Below are 15,754 nucleotides of genomic sequence, written 5' to 3'. Positions count from 1 at the left end.
CAAGTAACGAAGTTACTAATCTCGTTAGTTAACTTCTGAGTAACGCCTAGCCAAAACGAATTAACGAAGCCTACTGAATGAAGCTTATTCACCAGCTTCTTACTTATAACCAAGATTTGCACATTGTCCAACAACGCCATCATGTAATGTGATAAAGTGGTAGTTTCACACGTGACAGTTTAAGGCTGTGGACACAAAGTAATATAATATTATTATAGTTACTTTATTTTATGGGTAATATGCAGGGGCGGATCCAGAGTTTCGAAAGAGGGGGGGCATCTTTCTGAAAAACAGTTGAAGACCAAAAAAACTTGCTGAAAACCAGTTGAAGACCAAAAAAAAAAAAAAAAAGGTCACAACAATAATAGCTAGTTATCCTTACCTACTATATCACGTCTGTTATGTAAAATAAAATCCTATTTGTAGCTTCATAGGTAAGCTACACTGCCTCATGAACATTGTGACTGCTTTATTAGAGTAATTGACTGCTCTATTAGAGTATATCGATCTTGTATGCAATTTCTTGAAGGGGGGGGGGGGGGGGGGGGGGGCATTTGCCCCAAATGCCCCATCCTGGATCCGCCACTGATATGTAACTGTAACTAAATAGTTCAGTTGCAAGTAATATGTAACTAGTTACTTTTACAAAGTAACTTGCCCAACACTGTTTATGGCTTCATTTGGGTACATTACCCTTAGACTAACAGCTATTCACTGATAAATAAAATTTATCTTGGCACCTCAAGGTACAGCACCTTGTATACATGCAGATGGTACCAATAATATAACAATATACACAAGTTAATAGTAATGTACAAGACAGATGTGTTTTGAGCCGTGTAAAATTCAATTTTTAAGCCATTGAAATTAATTTTCTTTTCCACAAACCTACGGTTAGGGTTAAACCCAAACATGACTACTTGCATGATATTCTAAGAGTCTACAACAATACATATCTCTTAAAGGGATCACACAAATTTCATTTAGCTACATCAATTCATGTATATCTACACAATCAATAAATTAGATACAAAATCATTAATATCAACATCTATTAATTAGGGTATTTACAAGGGTTATTAATAGAATGGAGTTTCATGAGGTAAGGCAAGTCTCCTTGGATAGAAAGTATAGTCAAGAGGATATTGAAGTAGATTCTCTATCTTAGAAGTGTACAAGTGTGCGAACTGGCCAAGTCTTCGAGTGAAGTAAGTTGGAGCTTTCTCTGTCCGAAACAGACTACCAAACCGAGGATTGAACATCTTCTTCATGTCCATTCTGTGGAACATCAACATGCATCATTAACTATATACACAATAATGAATACCTGTGCTTCCTGCGTTGTAGTTTCCACTGTTCCATCATCTGTCTCACTTCTTCATCACTGCTACGCTATATGGCAAATTAATGTTAGCAAGAGTGAATATTATTCACTCTTGATGCTAGCAATAGCACTATGTCATATCTCAGTAACTGTAGCTATCTCATGCTATACTCAACTAAAATACTGGATCCTGTTGTCACATTATCAAACAGTACAGTAGTACACTATTTAGTATAGAGTTCCCTCTAAAGTGACGCATGCAGCTAAAATGCTGTGTCTAAAAACTATCATAGAAATATCATGCAGGATGAAAAATCACCTTTACAGAATTGTTTTACTCGATTTAACACCAAAATATATAGCGTCAAAAACAGAAAACACTTACAGGCGGCCAGATATAGAATGATAAAGAAATTGCCAAAACTTGAATTTTTAGCTGCCAGCCTACCTCACTGACCAGTTGCAAGGCTAGAAGCCAAACAAAGTAGTGCACAGCCACCATTTTACGCCACTACAACAAACTCACAGGTGGGATGTGCCTTTATGATTGTCTGCCTTCTATGCTTTGCTACTGCTTTAATCTTTATATAAATGGTTGTCTTCTTCATGCCAGGAAACACCATACCAAGGTGTTAATTTTATGTACTGACACCTTCCTTGAGGAGCGTGATTTTGAGGCGCTAAATGGACTGTAGCATCCCTGCAGTAGATTTTCTCACATTGCTATAATGGCAAGTAGGGATTTTCCCCCATCATTTCTTATTTCACTACTTTCTATCGCTAGAACCCTACTTCATTTCTAAATTAGTAATTTTTTTGTTGCACAAGGGAAATGTGACGGAATTAAAAATGCGGTGCAATTACTATAAATAAGGTTTGCTGAACACTAAATAGATTTCTCTATTAGAGTAGTTGAATTTTTATTAGAGTGATGAAAATTCTGTTTATGCTTTTCTTTACATAAACAGGGTTTTCAGTACTATCACTTGCAGTTCTGCACTTTTTCCAATAGTAGAACACTTAGCACCATAATGCTATGTATCAGATTACTGAGTATCAAGGTTCTGTACTGGCAGTGTGTATATGTATATGCAAACAACATTCAAAGCATCCAAGCTTTTGAAAGGACCTTTGTACAAATCCTGGCTAATGGAAATATAAAGTTTATTTGTCAACTGCTTAATTTGGGTATATTTGTTGTCCTTGACATTGCTGCTGCTGCTGCTGTATGCATTTGCTATTGAGAAAGTTAAAAAGGACACAACCTCAAAGAAAAAAACAACCTGTTACACCCCGTTCACACTATCCTGGGTTAGCCAGAGTGTTTTCAACTCAGGTCATTGAACTCGGGTTAGCACTTGTTCACACTACTGCATCTGACATGAGCTCGATAGTGCAAGCACCGAATAATAATTAGCTAAAACAAGCGCACGAGCTTTTGATTATTTAGGCGTTTAATAAAAAGGCACTAAAATTGTAGTGAGGAAGTGTAGAACAGTTGAAATAAGTCGTACAATGTTATAGCCACCATGGTTAAGCTATTGGGTGCTCCTTTCGCCAGGAATATTAACACATCGTTCGAGTGTAACTGTCACAACAAAGTCTACCAAAACTATGGTACGTCGTAGCCATTATGAAGAGCAGTTTTAGAGCATAGAGTATACTCGCTGTGTGACCAACAGAAGCAAGCTATATTGTTAACATGGGTTGGCCAGTTCGGAATGCGTTCACTGCAATTTGTTTCAAGCCGTGCTGTGCTCTACCTGGGTTAGAAGGTAGTGTGAACAGGGTATTAGAAGTGAAGACTGGTTGATTACCTGTAGATCACTAAACAAGCTTTCATTAGCTAGTAATTGGGAGAAGTTCTCCTTTAGCTCAACAGAATTGATTTTCTCTACTTCAGTCTGTAAAAAATCATGAGACATGTTTCAAGTGTGTGGAGCAATGTGTGCCTACCTTCAGTTCTGGTATAATAGCACCTGTTTTCCATCCATGCTTCAATGTTGGATCCTAAAGGTGGAATACAGAAGGTCATAATAATGGAGTCCCTTAGAAATGACAGTAACATAGATTTTGCACATATGATTGCAGTGGTGCATGTGTGTACAATGGAACCTCCATTATCTAAACACATATATACATGTATATTAAAATGATTAAGAGCAGCATGATTAAAATTTAAGGTATGGCTTCAGTAGAACAATTACTGAGGTTCCCCTGTATGTATTGTATGCATCTGCATGTATTTGTGTGGTACGTGTAGTGTGTGTGTGTGTGTAGTGTGTGTGTGTAGTGTGTAGTGTGTAGTGTGTGTGTGTGTGTGTGTGTGTGTGTGTGTGTGTGTGTGTGTGTGTATGTGTGTGTGTGTGTGTGTGTGTGTGTGTGTGTGTGTGTGTGTGTGTGTGTGTGTGTGTGTGTGTGTGTGTGTGTGTGTGTGTGTGTGTGTGTGTGTGTGTGTGTGTGTGTGCATTGTGTGATGACAGAAGGATACGTACTAAACATGACTAGCTAAGTACTGGTAACAAATGCCATTACATAACACATACAGCAAGGTCACTGTACACATGGTCTCCCATATAGAGCACACGACTGCCAATCCATCCTGTGTGCTTAACAAACTCTACAACATTTCCCTATGTGTGAACAATTATAATTACACAAGTATATAAACAGTGTTACCTCTTGATAAACAATACCCTTATCAAATTTGGAAATTTTCGTCCAAGTGGGAACATTCTTATCAGGATCAAGAGAGCGGAAGGGTCTGTGGGTAGAAATGCCACACTCAGTACAGTAAAAAGCTCAGGAAACACACTACAACTCAGGTGCTGTGAGTAAGCGAAGGCAAATCCTCCTGAGGTAGGACTGGTAATTTGCAAGGGAAAAGGTGTGTGCACTTGAAGTCCCACTTAACCTCCACCCACTATGGACAGTTGGCATTTGTTAACACCAGGTACCCAATGATGGGTGAACTGCTTCTCCAGTTGACACCAGGTCCCAGCTGGGTAGACTGGAGCAATGTGAGCAAAGTTTCTGCTCAAAGAAACAACAACAGCAACTGGGCATTGAATCTGGAACCTTTCAGTCCAGCACTCTAGCTACTCAACTATGCTGTACACACACACGTACTACACACTATGAACACATGACACACAAAGAGACAGCCTTACTTACCGGTATGTGTCAAAGTAGAACTTTGGTTTACGTGCTTGTACGACAACAACATCAAACAAATCCACCCAGTCCACCATCTTTGTTAGATGTCTCATTCCTATATCTCTGCAGAAACCACAAAACAAAGAAACACTACTGAAGTACAAAATGCAACCACAAGGAAAAATTCATATCATAAAATTAAATTTTGTATCTGAACACTGCCCCAACTATCAATTACTGAAAAGTGAAGTGGCCATTTTGCTTCCTCCATTTTCAGCTATGTTCAGTCCATTGCACAGTGTGGCAATCAAAGAATAGTATGAGAAGTACCTCTGCAATCAATTTGGCTACTATGGAAAATATACTGTGGAAAATACGGATGATTCCTTCTTTAAACATGATAGTCAGCACAGGGACGCCATTATGCGCTACTACGAACTGACACCTTGTGCCATCAGCAAAAAGAAAAGGGACACAAAGGAAGTCAAAGGTAACTCCATGGTGTGTAAATATACTGCAGTATGCTAAAAGGCATCTGTCAGGCTGAAGTGACATCTCTGTCTAACAGTGAAAATATGAAGCCCACAGTCTCAGCTGTTATTGAGTTACTCTTCTCTGAAGGCATCAGTAAGTAAGCAAGTCACTCAGTACAAAATTCCATCTAATAAATTTTTGAAAAAAAAATGTAGCAACCTATTGGAAGTGTTTCAGGTCACACTGAAGGCACTTTTGAAATTGATCATACTGAACCAATACGGCCATAAACCATGAAGGTATATTGCAAGGCTGTCGATATTATTTTGTGAGAAACTGTAAACCTCCATGAACCCTAATAATACCACTACTGTACTGCATGATAGAGACATACTCCTTGGTTCCACTTTGATAACAAACCCTCACATCATACGAAGCTAAACTATCAAAGTCAGTGTTCAATAAATGATGGAACTAAATGCCCTTCTATCCCACTGAATCCCTACATCAAAGTAAAAAAGTACGAGGAAATGGTAGTTAAACCCCAGAATCCTTAAATATAAAGGACAAGGTGATTTACACATTCAGTTGGATCAAAGGAAACATGAAGCCATACCACAATAATTATTATTATATAGCTGCAAGCACAGCAAACTTGAAACCTCACTATGAAGTAAAATGCTTCAAAGTGTGGAATAGAAGGTATGTAATAACATGTTATCCAATACCCCAATTTAGCAATTGATTGTCACATTGTTTATGAAATCAAGTGCTTCAAAGTGTGGGATAGAAGCCAGTTAAGCCCCACACCTGCAATCTTAGGATATTTCGGCCTTGAGTTGATAAACAACGATATCCTACTCGTGGTGGGATTTAAGTATACTGTATAGCCTAAATATTTCAAGTGGGATTTTTTTCTTTACCTTTTCGAGGTTTTTGGAGTTAACAGTGAAAGTTTTATCCTTGAAAAATTTATACCTCCATACATTACATATGGGATTGTTTGCAAATCTGCAAAATTTCTATTTTTACATTGCTCAACTTCAAAATATTTAGGCTATGCGGTAACTTAGGGCCAGCCAGAAAAAAAGAAAAGTTTCATTAGAGGCACATTTCACGCACAGTAATTGTGAGTATAGGGTCATTCCATGTCAAATCACTGAGAAATTGTAGGGTCACCTCTCGGATTTTGACAAAACTTGGTGTGTTTGTAGTACCTATGGTGCTCATCACCTATACCAATTTTTAGCCTCATACACCACATAGTTTCTGATCTATGACCACAAATATTTTGAATATTTCATGAAAAATTGGTTTGTCTTAAGTTACAAAATCAACTGTAGCTCACCACTGTGTTAATATTTTACAATAAAATTTTCAGCAATTAAAGACTGTTAATTGATAGTTCAAGTGATCCTTAAACTATGGGATATCAATTTAATTAAGGTTCAAAAAGGCTCCATTAAAAACTTTAATCCTTAATATTTCAAAAAGCGCTGCTTCAAATTCTTTGAATTTTTTAGTAAATACTAATTAGGTTATGGCCTATTATTGGTAAAATTTTTGTGGTGGGGCCACAATGGGTTCAAGAGATATAATTAAATATGTTATGGTATGTAGTGGAATTTTGTAGTCTATTATTGCTATATGGGAGTGTATACCTCTAAAAACCACTGCTGATAAGGCCATGCCAACTTTGTCTTACACAATGAAGGTGTCCAAGTACAGTGCAACCTGTATAAGTGACCACCTGTATTGAAAGACCACATTTGTGCTGCAATTTATTTAGTTGTATAGTTTTCAAATGCAACCAGCTTATATAGCTTGCAAAGGCAGTACAATGACCAGCTAATGACACCATATCAGTTGTTCAATTGGGCATGTAGCAACATACCTGCTGCTTACTTTGGGTATTGTAACAATGAAGATTATTTGAGACTACAGGGACGTTGCTTTCAACTCTCACATATAATCCATGGTATGAGAAAACCAATCTTTTGTGCCAATTTCGGAAAGAGTGGAAATAAAATTTTACTCATAATCTGATGTTTTCAGGAAAGAGAGAGGTAATTACTCTAGCAAAGAATGAAGTTTCACCAGAATCGATTGTTGGATTTGTCACTTGTTTGCAAGAAGAGAATTGGTGGTTAGCTTGTGTGCTTGAAGTTTGCAGTGACACTAGGAAGTAAAGCTGACATTTCTGCGGTCCATCAAACTTGTTCAAGTACTCAGAGCCCCAGAATATCCACACTATACCAATGGATGACATTCTAACTCTCATAGACCCAAGGACAAGAAGTGGTTGTGTGTACTCTGACAAAAAAAGAAATGACTTTTGCTACCAAACAGCATCATACTGTATCACCACAGTAACAAACTTGTATTACATGCCTATGTCACAACCTGTTTATATTAACTTGCAGTTGAATCAAAGAGTCTTGTGTGTCTGCAAACCTAACTCAACAGAATGGGCTTCAAGGTATGCAATACTGCATGGGATATCTACTACATGTATACGTCTCATCTTTGACCTTTGCTCTACCAAAAAGTGCTGATTAGAATTTTTGTCAACATTCACCTATTAGTTGCAAAAGTTTCAACTTGGGGTCTCTATGGGATTATGAGATAGGTAGCTAGCGGTGTTTGCGGTATACTTCAACAAATTAAGCTGTTAAATATACCAAATGAAATCTTTTTCTTTGAGCTTTAAAGTGGTGTAATTCATTTTAAAAACACCTAAGTTATGATGCTTTGAATGATCACAAGTACAGCAAAAATAGTATGCTAAATAAGCCATTTCTGGGATCCCTTACAAGCAATGGGTAAAGGGACACATGACCGCTTTGGATACCCACCCACCAAATTTTGTCCAATTCCGAGGGGGCCATGTGCAAAACTTTGGTGAACTGATGTGGAATTACCCATACAGTAAATCAAACTAAATAAATTGCAGTAAAAAGGTGGTCTTTCAATACAGGTGGTCACTTATACAGGTTGCACTGTACTTGGACACCTTCATTGTGTAAGACAAAGTTGGTATGGTATTATCAGCAGTGGTTATTAGAGGTGCACACTCCCATATAGCAATAATAGACTACAAAATTCCACTACATACCACAAGATATTTAATTATATATTTTGAACCCATTGTGGCCCCACCACAAAATTTTTACCAACAAAAAATAGACCATAATCTAATTAGTATTTACTAAAAAATTCAAAGAATTTGAAGCAGCGCTTTTAAAATATTAAGGATTAAAGTTTTTAATGGAGCCTTTTTGAACCTTAATTAAATTGATATCCCATAGTTTAAGGATTACTTGAACTATCAATTAACAGTCTTTAATTGCTGAAATTTTATTTTAAAATATTAACACAGTGGTGAGCTACAGTTGATTTTGTAACTCAAGACGAACCAATTTTTCATGAAATATTCAAAATATTTGTGGTCATAAATCAGAAACTATGTGTATGAGGCTAAAAATTGGTATAGGTGATGAGCACCATAGGTACTACAAATACACCCAGTTTCGTCAAAATCTGAGAGGTGACCCTACAATTTCTCAGTGATTTGACATGGAATGACCCTGTAGTAACAATGTTATCTCATACAATGTTAGAAATTCTGTGTTATATGTGTGGCACTTACACGAACCAAAACGGACTGTTGGTGATGAGAAAAAGACTCTTATTGTTTGATTTGAGCAGTTGAAGGAGCTTTAACATCTCGCTGCCATCTCTTGTGTATTTGTCTGTAAAAATATAATAACATATTTACATACAATGCAAGCATGATGGACCTATTTTTGTCCTTCTTTGTGTCCCATTCACCTTTGCTGACAGCAAAAGGTGTTGGTTTATGATGGCTTACCTATTAGAAATCACCATGGTGATTGGACTGATTTCAGAGGCGCTTCCAGTACTACTTTAAATTTGTAACACTACGTATGTAATGGCCTGAACATAGCTGAAAACGGAGTGTATTAACCACTTAATAATTGGGATGTGCATTCAGACAAAAATATAAAGCATGGTGCCATTCTTCTCTTAAATATGCGGTATGTACGTACGGGTTCACCATTCATAATTATGTTACAAAAAAGCAGACAAACAACTACAAGGAAAACTTATATAAATTTTAGGATCATAGAAATAAAAGTACTGAGGTCATGTATTCCTGAAGATACACTAGTTGACGTTTAATCCATAATTCAGTAATAGACCTGTGTTCCACTACTTTTTATTTCTATAATGCAAATTAATTTTTCCTTGCACTTGTCCGTATATAACAGAGTCACAAATGAGTGGATGCATACACTATCTATAGTTAAGCAGTTAAAGTGAGCTCTAAGCAGGAAATCGTATTGTGAATTGGAATTCACAGCGTAAACAGGTTAGTACATACATAATATGTATATTTAACGTAGGTGAGGACATTCTAGAAGCTACTAATCTATCATGTGAGCCATATTCACACAATAGATACAAACCACCGGAAGATGACTGGTCACCATACCATCCTGAACATGTAAAATACTTTATTTTGTTCTTTACAGTTTACAAGCAACAAGTGTAGTGTGCTGAGGTTCCACTGTATGTACGTGCATGTACCTTACCCATATCAGAAGCTATTCCCTCGTGTAGTTGTTCTGACTTGTGTATTTCTAATACTGCAGTCTGTAACGAATAAGAGTAGTTAAGTAAACACTACACACACTCATGCATGCACACTCAGTATACCTCAATGTCACTGTAGAGGTATTCTGGATCAAAAGGAATTTCTTTGTCAATCAAAAACTGAAACACACAGTTGAGTATGACAGGTATGTTACAATCTTGAAGTGTTCTAATAAAACATACAGATACTACAGTGCTTACTTGTGATACGTCAGAGTAGAGGGTCACTCCTGGTAGTGTGAAAAGGTCAGTAAAATATTTTATTTTACTTTCCTAGTGTGAATTACATACAGTATATATGTTGGTACATATTTGCATATAGTTCATGTCAGAACTGCCACATCCAGACAAGGGCACATATGCATGCACGCATGGCACACACACACACACACACACACACACACACACACACACACGCACACACACACACACACACACACACACACGCACACGCACAAACACACACACCTTATGATCAGTTTCCAACAGATCCAGTGACAAGTGAGTATCTCTGTACACTTCAATGACCTTCTCATCCTTGACAGCTTCATGACCCCTGTGACACAAACCAGCTATAACCAAAGCCAGAAAACCTTCTTGACTTCCACAACTACTTTATATGCTAGACAGTAAATATTACATACAATTAATTCCTTGTACTGTCGTAAAACAGAAGCATTTCTCAGTTCACGATCACAGTTAACTTAATGCTGCATATACATGTAAGCATACAAAACGCATGTACTGGGTAAAACACCATGGCTACTATCAGCCTAGTGTCAAAAATTGGTGCGGCTACTATTGGAGGGAAGTGTTGATAGTATATGCAGCTCTTTGGGTGTGATGACTTTCAGAATATTGAATGAAGGCAGTTGTTATAAGAAAACTAGTTATTTTATATTTAGTAGCACAAGTACACTTCACTGTGATGTGCACATATAAACGGAACAGCAGATGAAAGGTATAGCCCTCGGACATGGGATGTAGAAGAACAACTATTGCTCTTTTCCAAACTGAAGACATTACTGCAGGATAAACTAAATTCTAATTTCTAACAGGGAAAGCAGCTAATTCCTTAGAACAACAAGTATACATTTTTTTGTTGTTGGGATTTTCAACTAGAGTAGGGACCATAGTACATCGATAAGAAGGACTGAAACAAGCTGGAGTAGTGCATGATGTTAAATCACAGTAAAAAAATAAGAAGTATTATATCCCTACCGTGCTCAAGATACGGAAATGTACAGTAGAGATATAACACTTCTTATTGTTTTACTGTGATTTAATATCATGCACTACTCCAGCTTGTTTCAGTTCTTTTTATTGATGTGCTATGGTCCGGGAGTGTATAAACAGTGGAATGGACTACTGGAATGGTGGAATACTGGAATGGAATTTTTTTAAAGTTCAATATCATTTTGTACATCCAAATATGTACAACTCCTCCTCTTAAGTAAGCAAATAAATAGGATTCCCCACTGAAGTCAGCTCCTTTAGCATACTTTTCCCCACCACAACACTTGTATGACTTATAACTCAATACTTTACTACTTGTCTGAAACTAACTGTCTTAATGAAGGTTAAGTTCAGTGTGCAGCATGGCACTGTCACAATGAACTTTGGCTTAAATTTTGTTTTCTGACACAATTGTGGGAAAGGCTCATTGTAAACGCTTACAAGATAGTCCCATTTACTTTACCCAAAGATTTTCGCTTAGGCTCCTAGGTTAGTGGTAAACACCTTGCACAGGCTCTGCCTTCTGTTTTGTTTTCGCTCTCCAGTGCCTAACTGGTAAAGTTGATAATAAATAAATGAATACTTCATTATACATTGAGTGTACTTTTACAATGCATACATGTACTAATCAGCTGGCTAGCTAACTTTTTATCATTTGAGAACAAGGGGTCTTCTTGGTATTCCCACTAAACTGCTATTGTGTATGTTCATAACTGACTTTACAGTACATTACATTGGTAAACTTTGTAGGTGAATTATGCTAAATGAGCTGACTTTAAAGGGAAGCCTATTTATTTGCTTACATAAGGGGAGGAGTTGTACTTATTTGGATGTAAAAACTGATATTGAACTTTAAAAAATTCCATTCCACCATTCCAGCATTCCACCATTCCAGTAGTCCATTCCACTGTTTATACACTCCCCTATGGTCCCTAATCTAGTTGAAAATTCCAAGTTTTTGTGTACTTGTTTGTTAACCCTTTTTGTAAATAATTATTATGACTGGTGAGTACACGTACATATACCACATCAAAAGAAAGAATTAGCACCACGCACCCCTGCTATATCAATAATCGTCTGAAAAGTGAAGTATCCATTACGCTCCATTGTCAGCTATGTTCAACCTGTTACACAACATTGCAAATCAAGAACTGTTCAAAAAGTACCTCTGCTCACGCATACCGAATCAAAAGAAAGTGCCGCATGTCCCAGCTATATCAAAAATCGTCTGAAAAGTGAAGTATTCATTATGCTTTGTTGTCAGCTGTGTTCAACCCATTACACAGCAGTACGAACCAACAACTGTTTGCTGTCAGCAAAGATGAATGGGACACAAAGGAGGACACTTGTAAGTCCATGAAGAATGCATTGTATGTACTGCGGTATGCCAAAAGGCACCTCTCGGGCCAAAGTGGCATCAAACAGTGAAAAAATCAAGTCCATAACCTTAGCCATTATTGAGTTATGCTTGTCTGAAGGCACCAGTCAGTCAGTTAGTCCGTAGAAATTCCATTAAATAATTTACATGTATTTTTAAATTCCATAACAACTTGTTGAAAGCGTTTTGGGTCGATTGGAAAGCTTGTTCGAGCTTTGTTTACCTAACCAATACGACCTCATTGTCATCAGGGAAAATTGAGGCTGGTTTTTGGGTGATGCTTTTCGTGGGCCACACCTACTCCTTTGTGGTCCCTACTATACAGTACTATCGTAATGTATGATACAACCATACAGATTCAAATAATAGCTGAGACGTTTATGCTTTTCATTTAAGGATACAGTGTGGCCACTATTCAAACAAATGCAACGACTATTCAAAGTGTGATGTTTAACCAAGTAAATACACCTCACTAATAAGGGTGCTGTCTCTCTCTAAGTGTTCAGAATATAGAAGCCATCTATACTAATAGCAGCTCACCTGTAGACTGATCCAAGTTGAATATGATTGTTGGCATCAACCTTCATCAGATATCCCTAAGGAATACATAGACACAGCTTACTGCAGTAGAATACTCAACACTAATACTCACTGTTTTCACATCAAGATGTAAGCCTCTTATGGCAAACTGTGGATTGTATTGAAACTGCTTAACTTCAGTGGGATACTGAAAAATAAACACGCTATAAAATGAACAACAAGCATGGTCATACGACCACACACAGACATGCACACATAACCAGCAATGCATCACCTGTCAGAATGCATTGGTGACGTCACCTGAACAAAAGTACCAAATGAATTTAATGCTTCCATGCACTTGTAAGGTTTAAACACAGTCTCACGTGGTCAGATTACCTTTTCTCTTGGGGCATGGTGCTTATTGATTAAGCATCCCATTTCCAAGGGGTACTTATAATCTAGTGCCACCCCCAAATAGGTCTGGCCATATGAGACTAGGTGATCAGCTCCTATACTGTACCCTATCTTGATCATGCTTACTGTGAATTTATCCACAAGCTTCTTCTTGGCATGATCATAGATCAACTTGTGTACTTCACTAGTATAACTGACCAGGGTGTAGTCGTAGTCAAACCCATACACGTCAATGTGCTTCAGTGAAATATCTGAGTTGACAAATACTCCATTCCTTTTAACCTTCCTCTTTGAGAGTTCCGCTATACAAATACAATAGGCAGTAACTGTACTATGTCTTGTCAATATATAAATGGTGAAGTTTCATCTGTGATTGTTTTATTAGTCAGATCACAACTATTATATTGTTCACAACTATTGAGGCCTCAACTAATAAGAGACATTACTGCACTAGAACGCATTCAACGAAGAGCCACTAAATATATTCTTAACGATTATACATCCTCATACAAACTCAGACTGGAACAACTGCATCTCCTGCCTCTCATGTATCACTACGAACTCCAAGATATACTGTTTCTAAAAAAATCATTAAAGTCACCCACTGATAATTTTAACATCTACAACTACATTACTTTTGCAAGAGGCAATACCAGATCTGGGATTAACCAAAAACTGAATCATTCAAGGACATCATCAGTAACACAACATCATTTTTACTTTAACAGGATAGCCAGACTATACAATTACTTATCAGTCATTGATCTTTCACTATCTACCAACACAATTAAATATCGTTTAACTAACTACTTATGGTCGCATTTTACTAATAACTTCAACCCTGAGAGAGCTTGTACATTTCACCTTTTGTGCCCTTGCCACCGCTGCTCTAGAACGCCAATTTCTACCAATTTTAACAAACTCTAGCTATCTATTGTAATTATAAGTAACTAACAGTTGTAATTATTAGTTATTGCTCTGTATTGTATGTTTCTTTGGCAGTGGGTATCTATTACCCACTGACCTTTAATGCAGTCCTGAACTGCATTAAAAAGTATTAAAATAAAAATAAATAAATTAGAGTACTTGGACCAAATTATTAAAAAAAGCACCTGTACTCACACTGCAGTGGTGGTGAAGTTTCTAAATCTTTGCTCAGTCTAGAAGCATTTAGTGACTGAGAAGTAAAGGATGGAAGACAGCTTTGTTTTAGCGCTTGCGCGCACCCTCCCCTGTTGCGCGTACCAGTCAGTCAATGCGTGGAGCATTAGACACTACCCTACACTTAGGGTATACCAATACACTGTGAAATGGTAGAACATACTCACTTAATATTTCCTCTCTTCTTGCTTCGTACAAGGAACGAACCTCAGTAGCGGTTAGGTTAGCCGAAGTACACAAATAACGTGACCATTTTAGCATCAATCGGTAAGGTGTTGTCATCCACGGATTCCTCAACATGGATGCTGTTGTGTAGTTTTGTCATACGAGAAAACGAAGTAAAAAAGTGCCGCTAAAATTTTAACCTTTCATTCACGTGATTATGATTGTGAACAAAGGATCACGTGAATGTACAAAAGCCGGGAAAGCAGCGGGTACAAGTGCTAGGCTGGGGGCACACTAAACCATCACCTTGCAGCTTTTTCAATCTTTCCACAGCAGCAGAACCTAAAGAATTATTTGTTCCATCATAGCTACTTTTGGAGCCCATCTTCATAAGTGAGCTCTACCTGATAGAAATTTGAAAATGATGTTCACTGTATTTTGCACAAATTTAGTTTATGCAGAGTCACTGTAAACTACAACTATAGCTACTCATCAAATTAATTTCATTCAGAACTCCTGAATCCACTGCACTGTGAAACTATCTGTGTAGCTATATAGACCTTTACTAGACCTCGTTGTAGACCATGCACTTCTCTTTCAGTTCCCTTGCACCCGACCCACATCTCTTTACTGTCAGCACCATGATTTGTTCTCTTAATTCCATTATTTTCCGTACAGGCTCAGTAAAATATCTTGTCAGGGCGTCAGTGCATGTGCTATCAAGTTGGCACAAATTCATTCCTGCAGTAAACTTAAATGATCATTATTAATAAGAATGCTTTCATGCGACTTGTACCAGGTAAATAATGGCTTATTAAAAAGCTGTTAATCTCATAATTAAATAATGGAAATGGATCACCTTCCTGCATGCAAGATATGCCTGGGGTATACAGGATGGGAAATAGAGGGAGTAGAGTGATTGGTGAGCTCAACACAATGCACATGCACGGTCAGGTGCATGATTCTGCATGTCATCTACATTGAAATTGACTGACACACTTCAGTGATTATCCATTAAATACAGCCCTCATGGGTTGCCTTCTGCAATATTATGTAGTGATCATTTCATACAAGCCTAATCATTTGCTCACCAGGTGCTAGTCTGGCTGCGCCTGCCCCTTCTCAAAAAAGGGGAAGGGTCTGGTCACTCTAGCACTCAAAATTTGTAGTTTGTTACATGCAGAAAGCAAGTAACACCAATTGCTATAGATTTCTGTGACGCTTGTTTTGGAGTTACCATGAATCAT

At 37.5% G+C, this 15,754-nt stretch overlaps 1 protein-coding gene across 1 annotated transcript; it reads right to left on the bottom strand.

Moving 5' to 3' along the window:
* Nucleotides 1-959: 959 nt before the first annotated feature.
* Nucleotides 960-14,735, bottom strand: LOC136241911 (5'-nucleotidase domain-containing protein 3-like). Its single transcript, XM_066033299.1, has 16 exons — nt 14,510-14,735; nt 13,308-13,483; nt 12,898-12,972; nt 12,786-12,841; nt 10,100-10,187; nt 9,833-9,904; nt 9,695-9,751; nt 9,571-9,631; nt 8,604-8,706; nt 4,499-4,603; nt 4,004-4,088; nt 3,871-3,957; nt 3,281-3,334; nt 3,142-3,228; nt 1,328-1,392; nt 960-1,278 (listed from the first exon to the last, which is right to left on the bottom strand). The coding sequence occupies exons 1-16, from the start codon at nt 14,640-14,642 to the stop codon at nt 1,080-1,082; spliced, it is 1,503 nt and encodes a 500-aa protein (XP_065889371.1). The 5' UTR covers nt 14,643-14,735; the 3' UTR covers nt 960-1,079.
* Nucleotides 14,736-15,754: the final 1,019 nt, after the last annotated feature.

Source organism: Dysidea avara, chromosome 12, assembly GCF_963678975.1.
Source record: "Dysidea avara chromosome 12, odDysAvar1.4, whole genome shotgun sequence".
Classification (NCBI taxonomy): domain Eukaryota; kingdom Metazoa; phylum Porifera; class Demospongiae; order Dictyoceratida; family Dysideidae; genus Dysidea; species Dysidea avara.
Note: the sequence above shows the minus strand (reverse complement) of the source record. Positions and strands in the feature narration are given on the sequence as shown.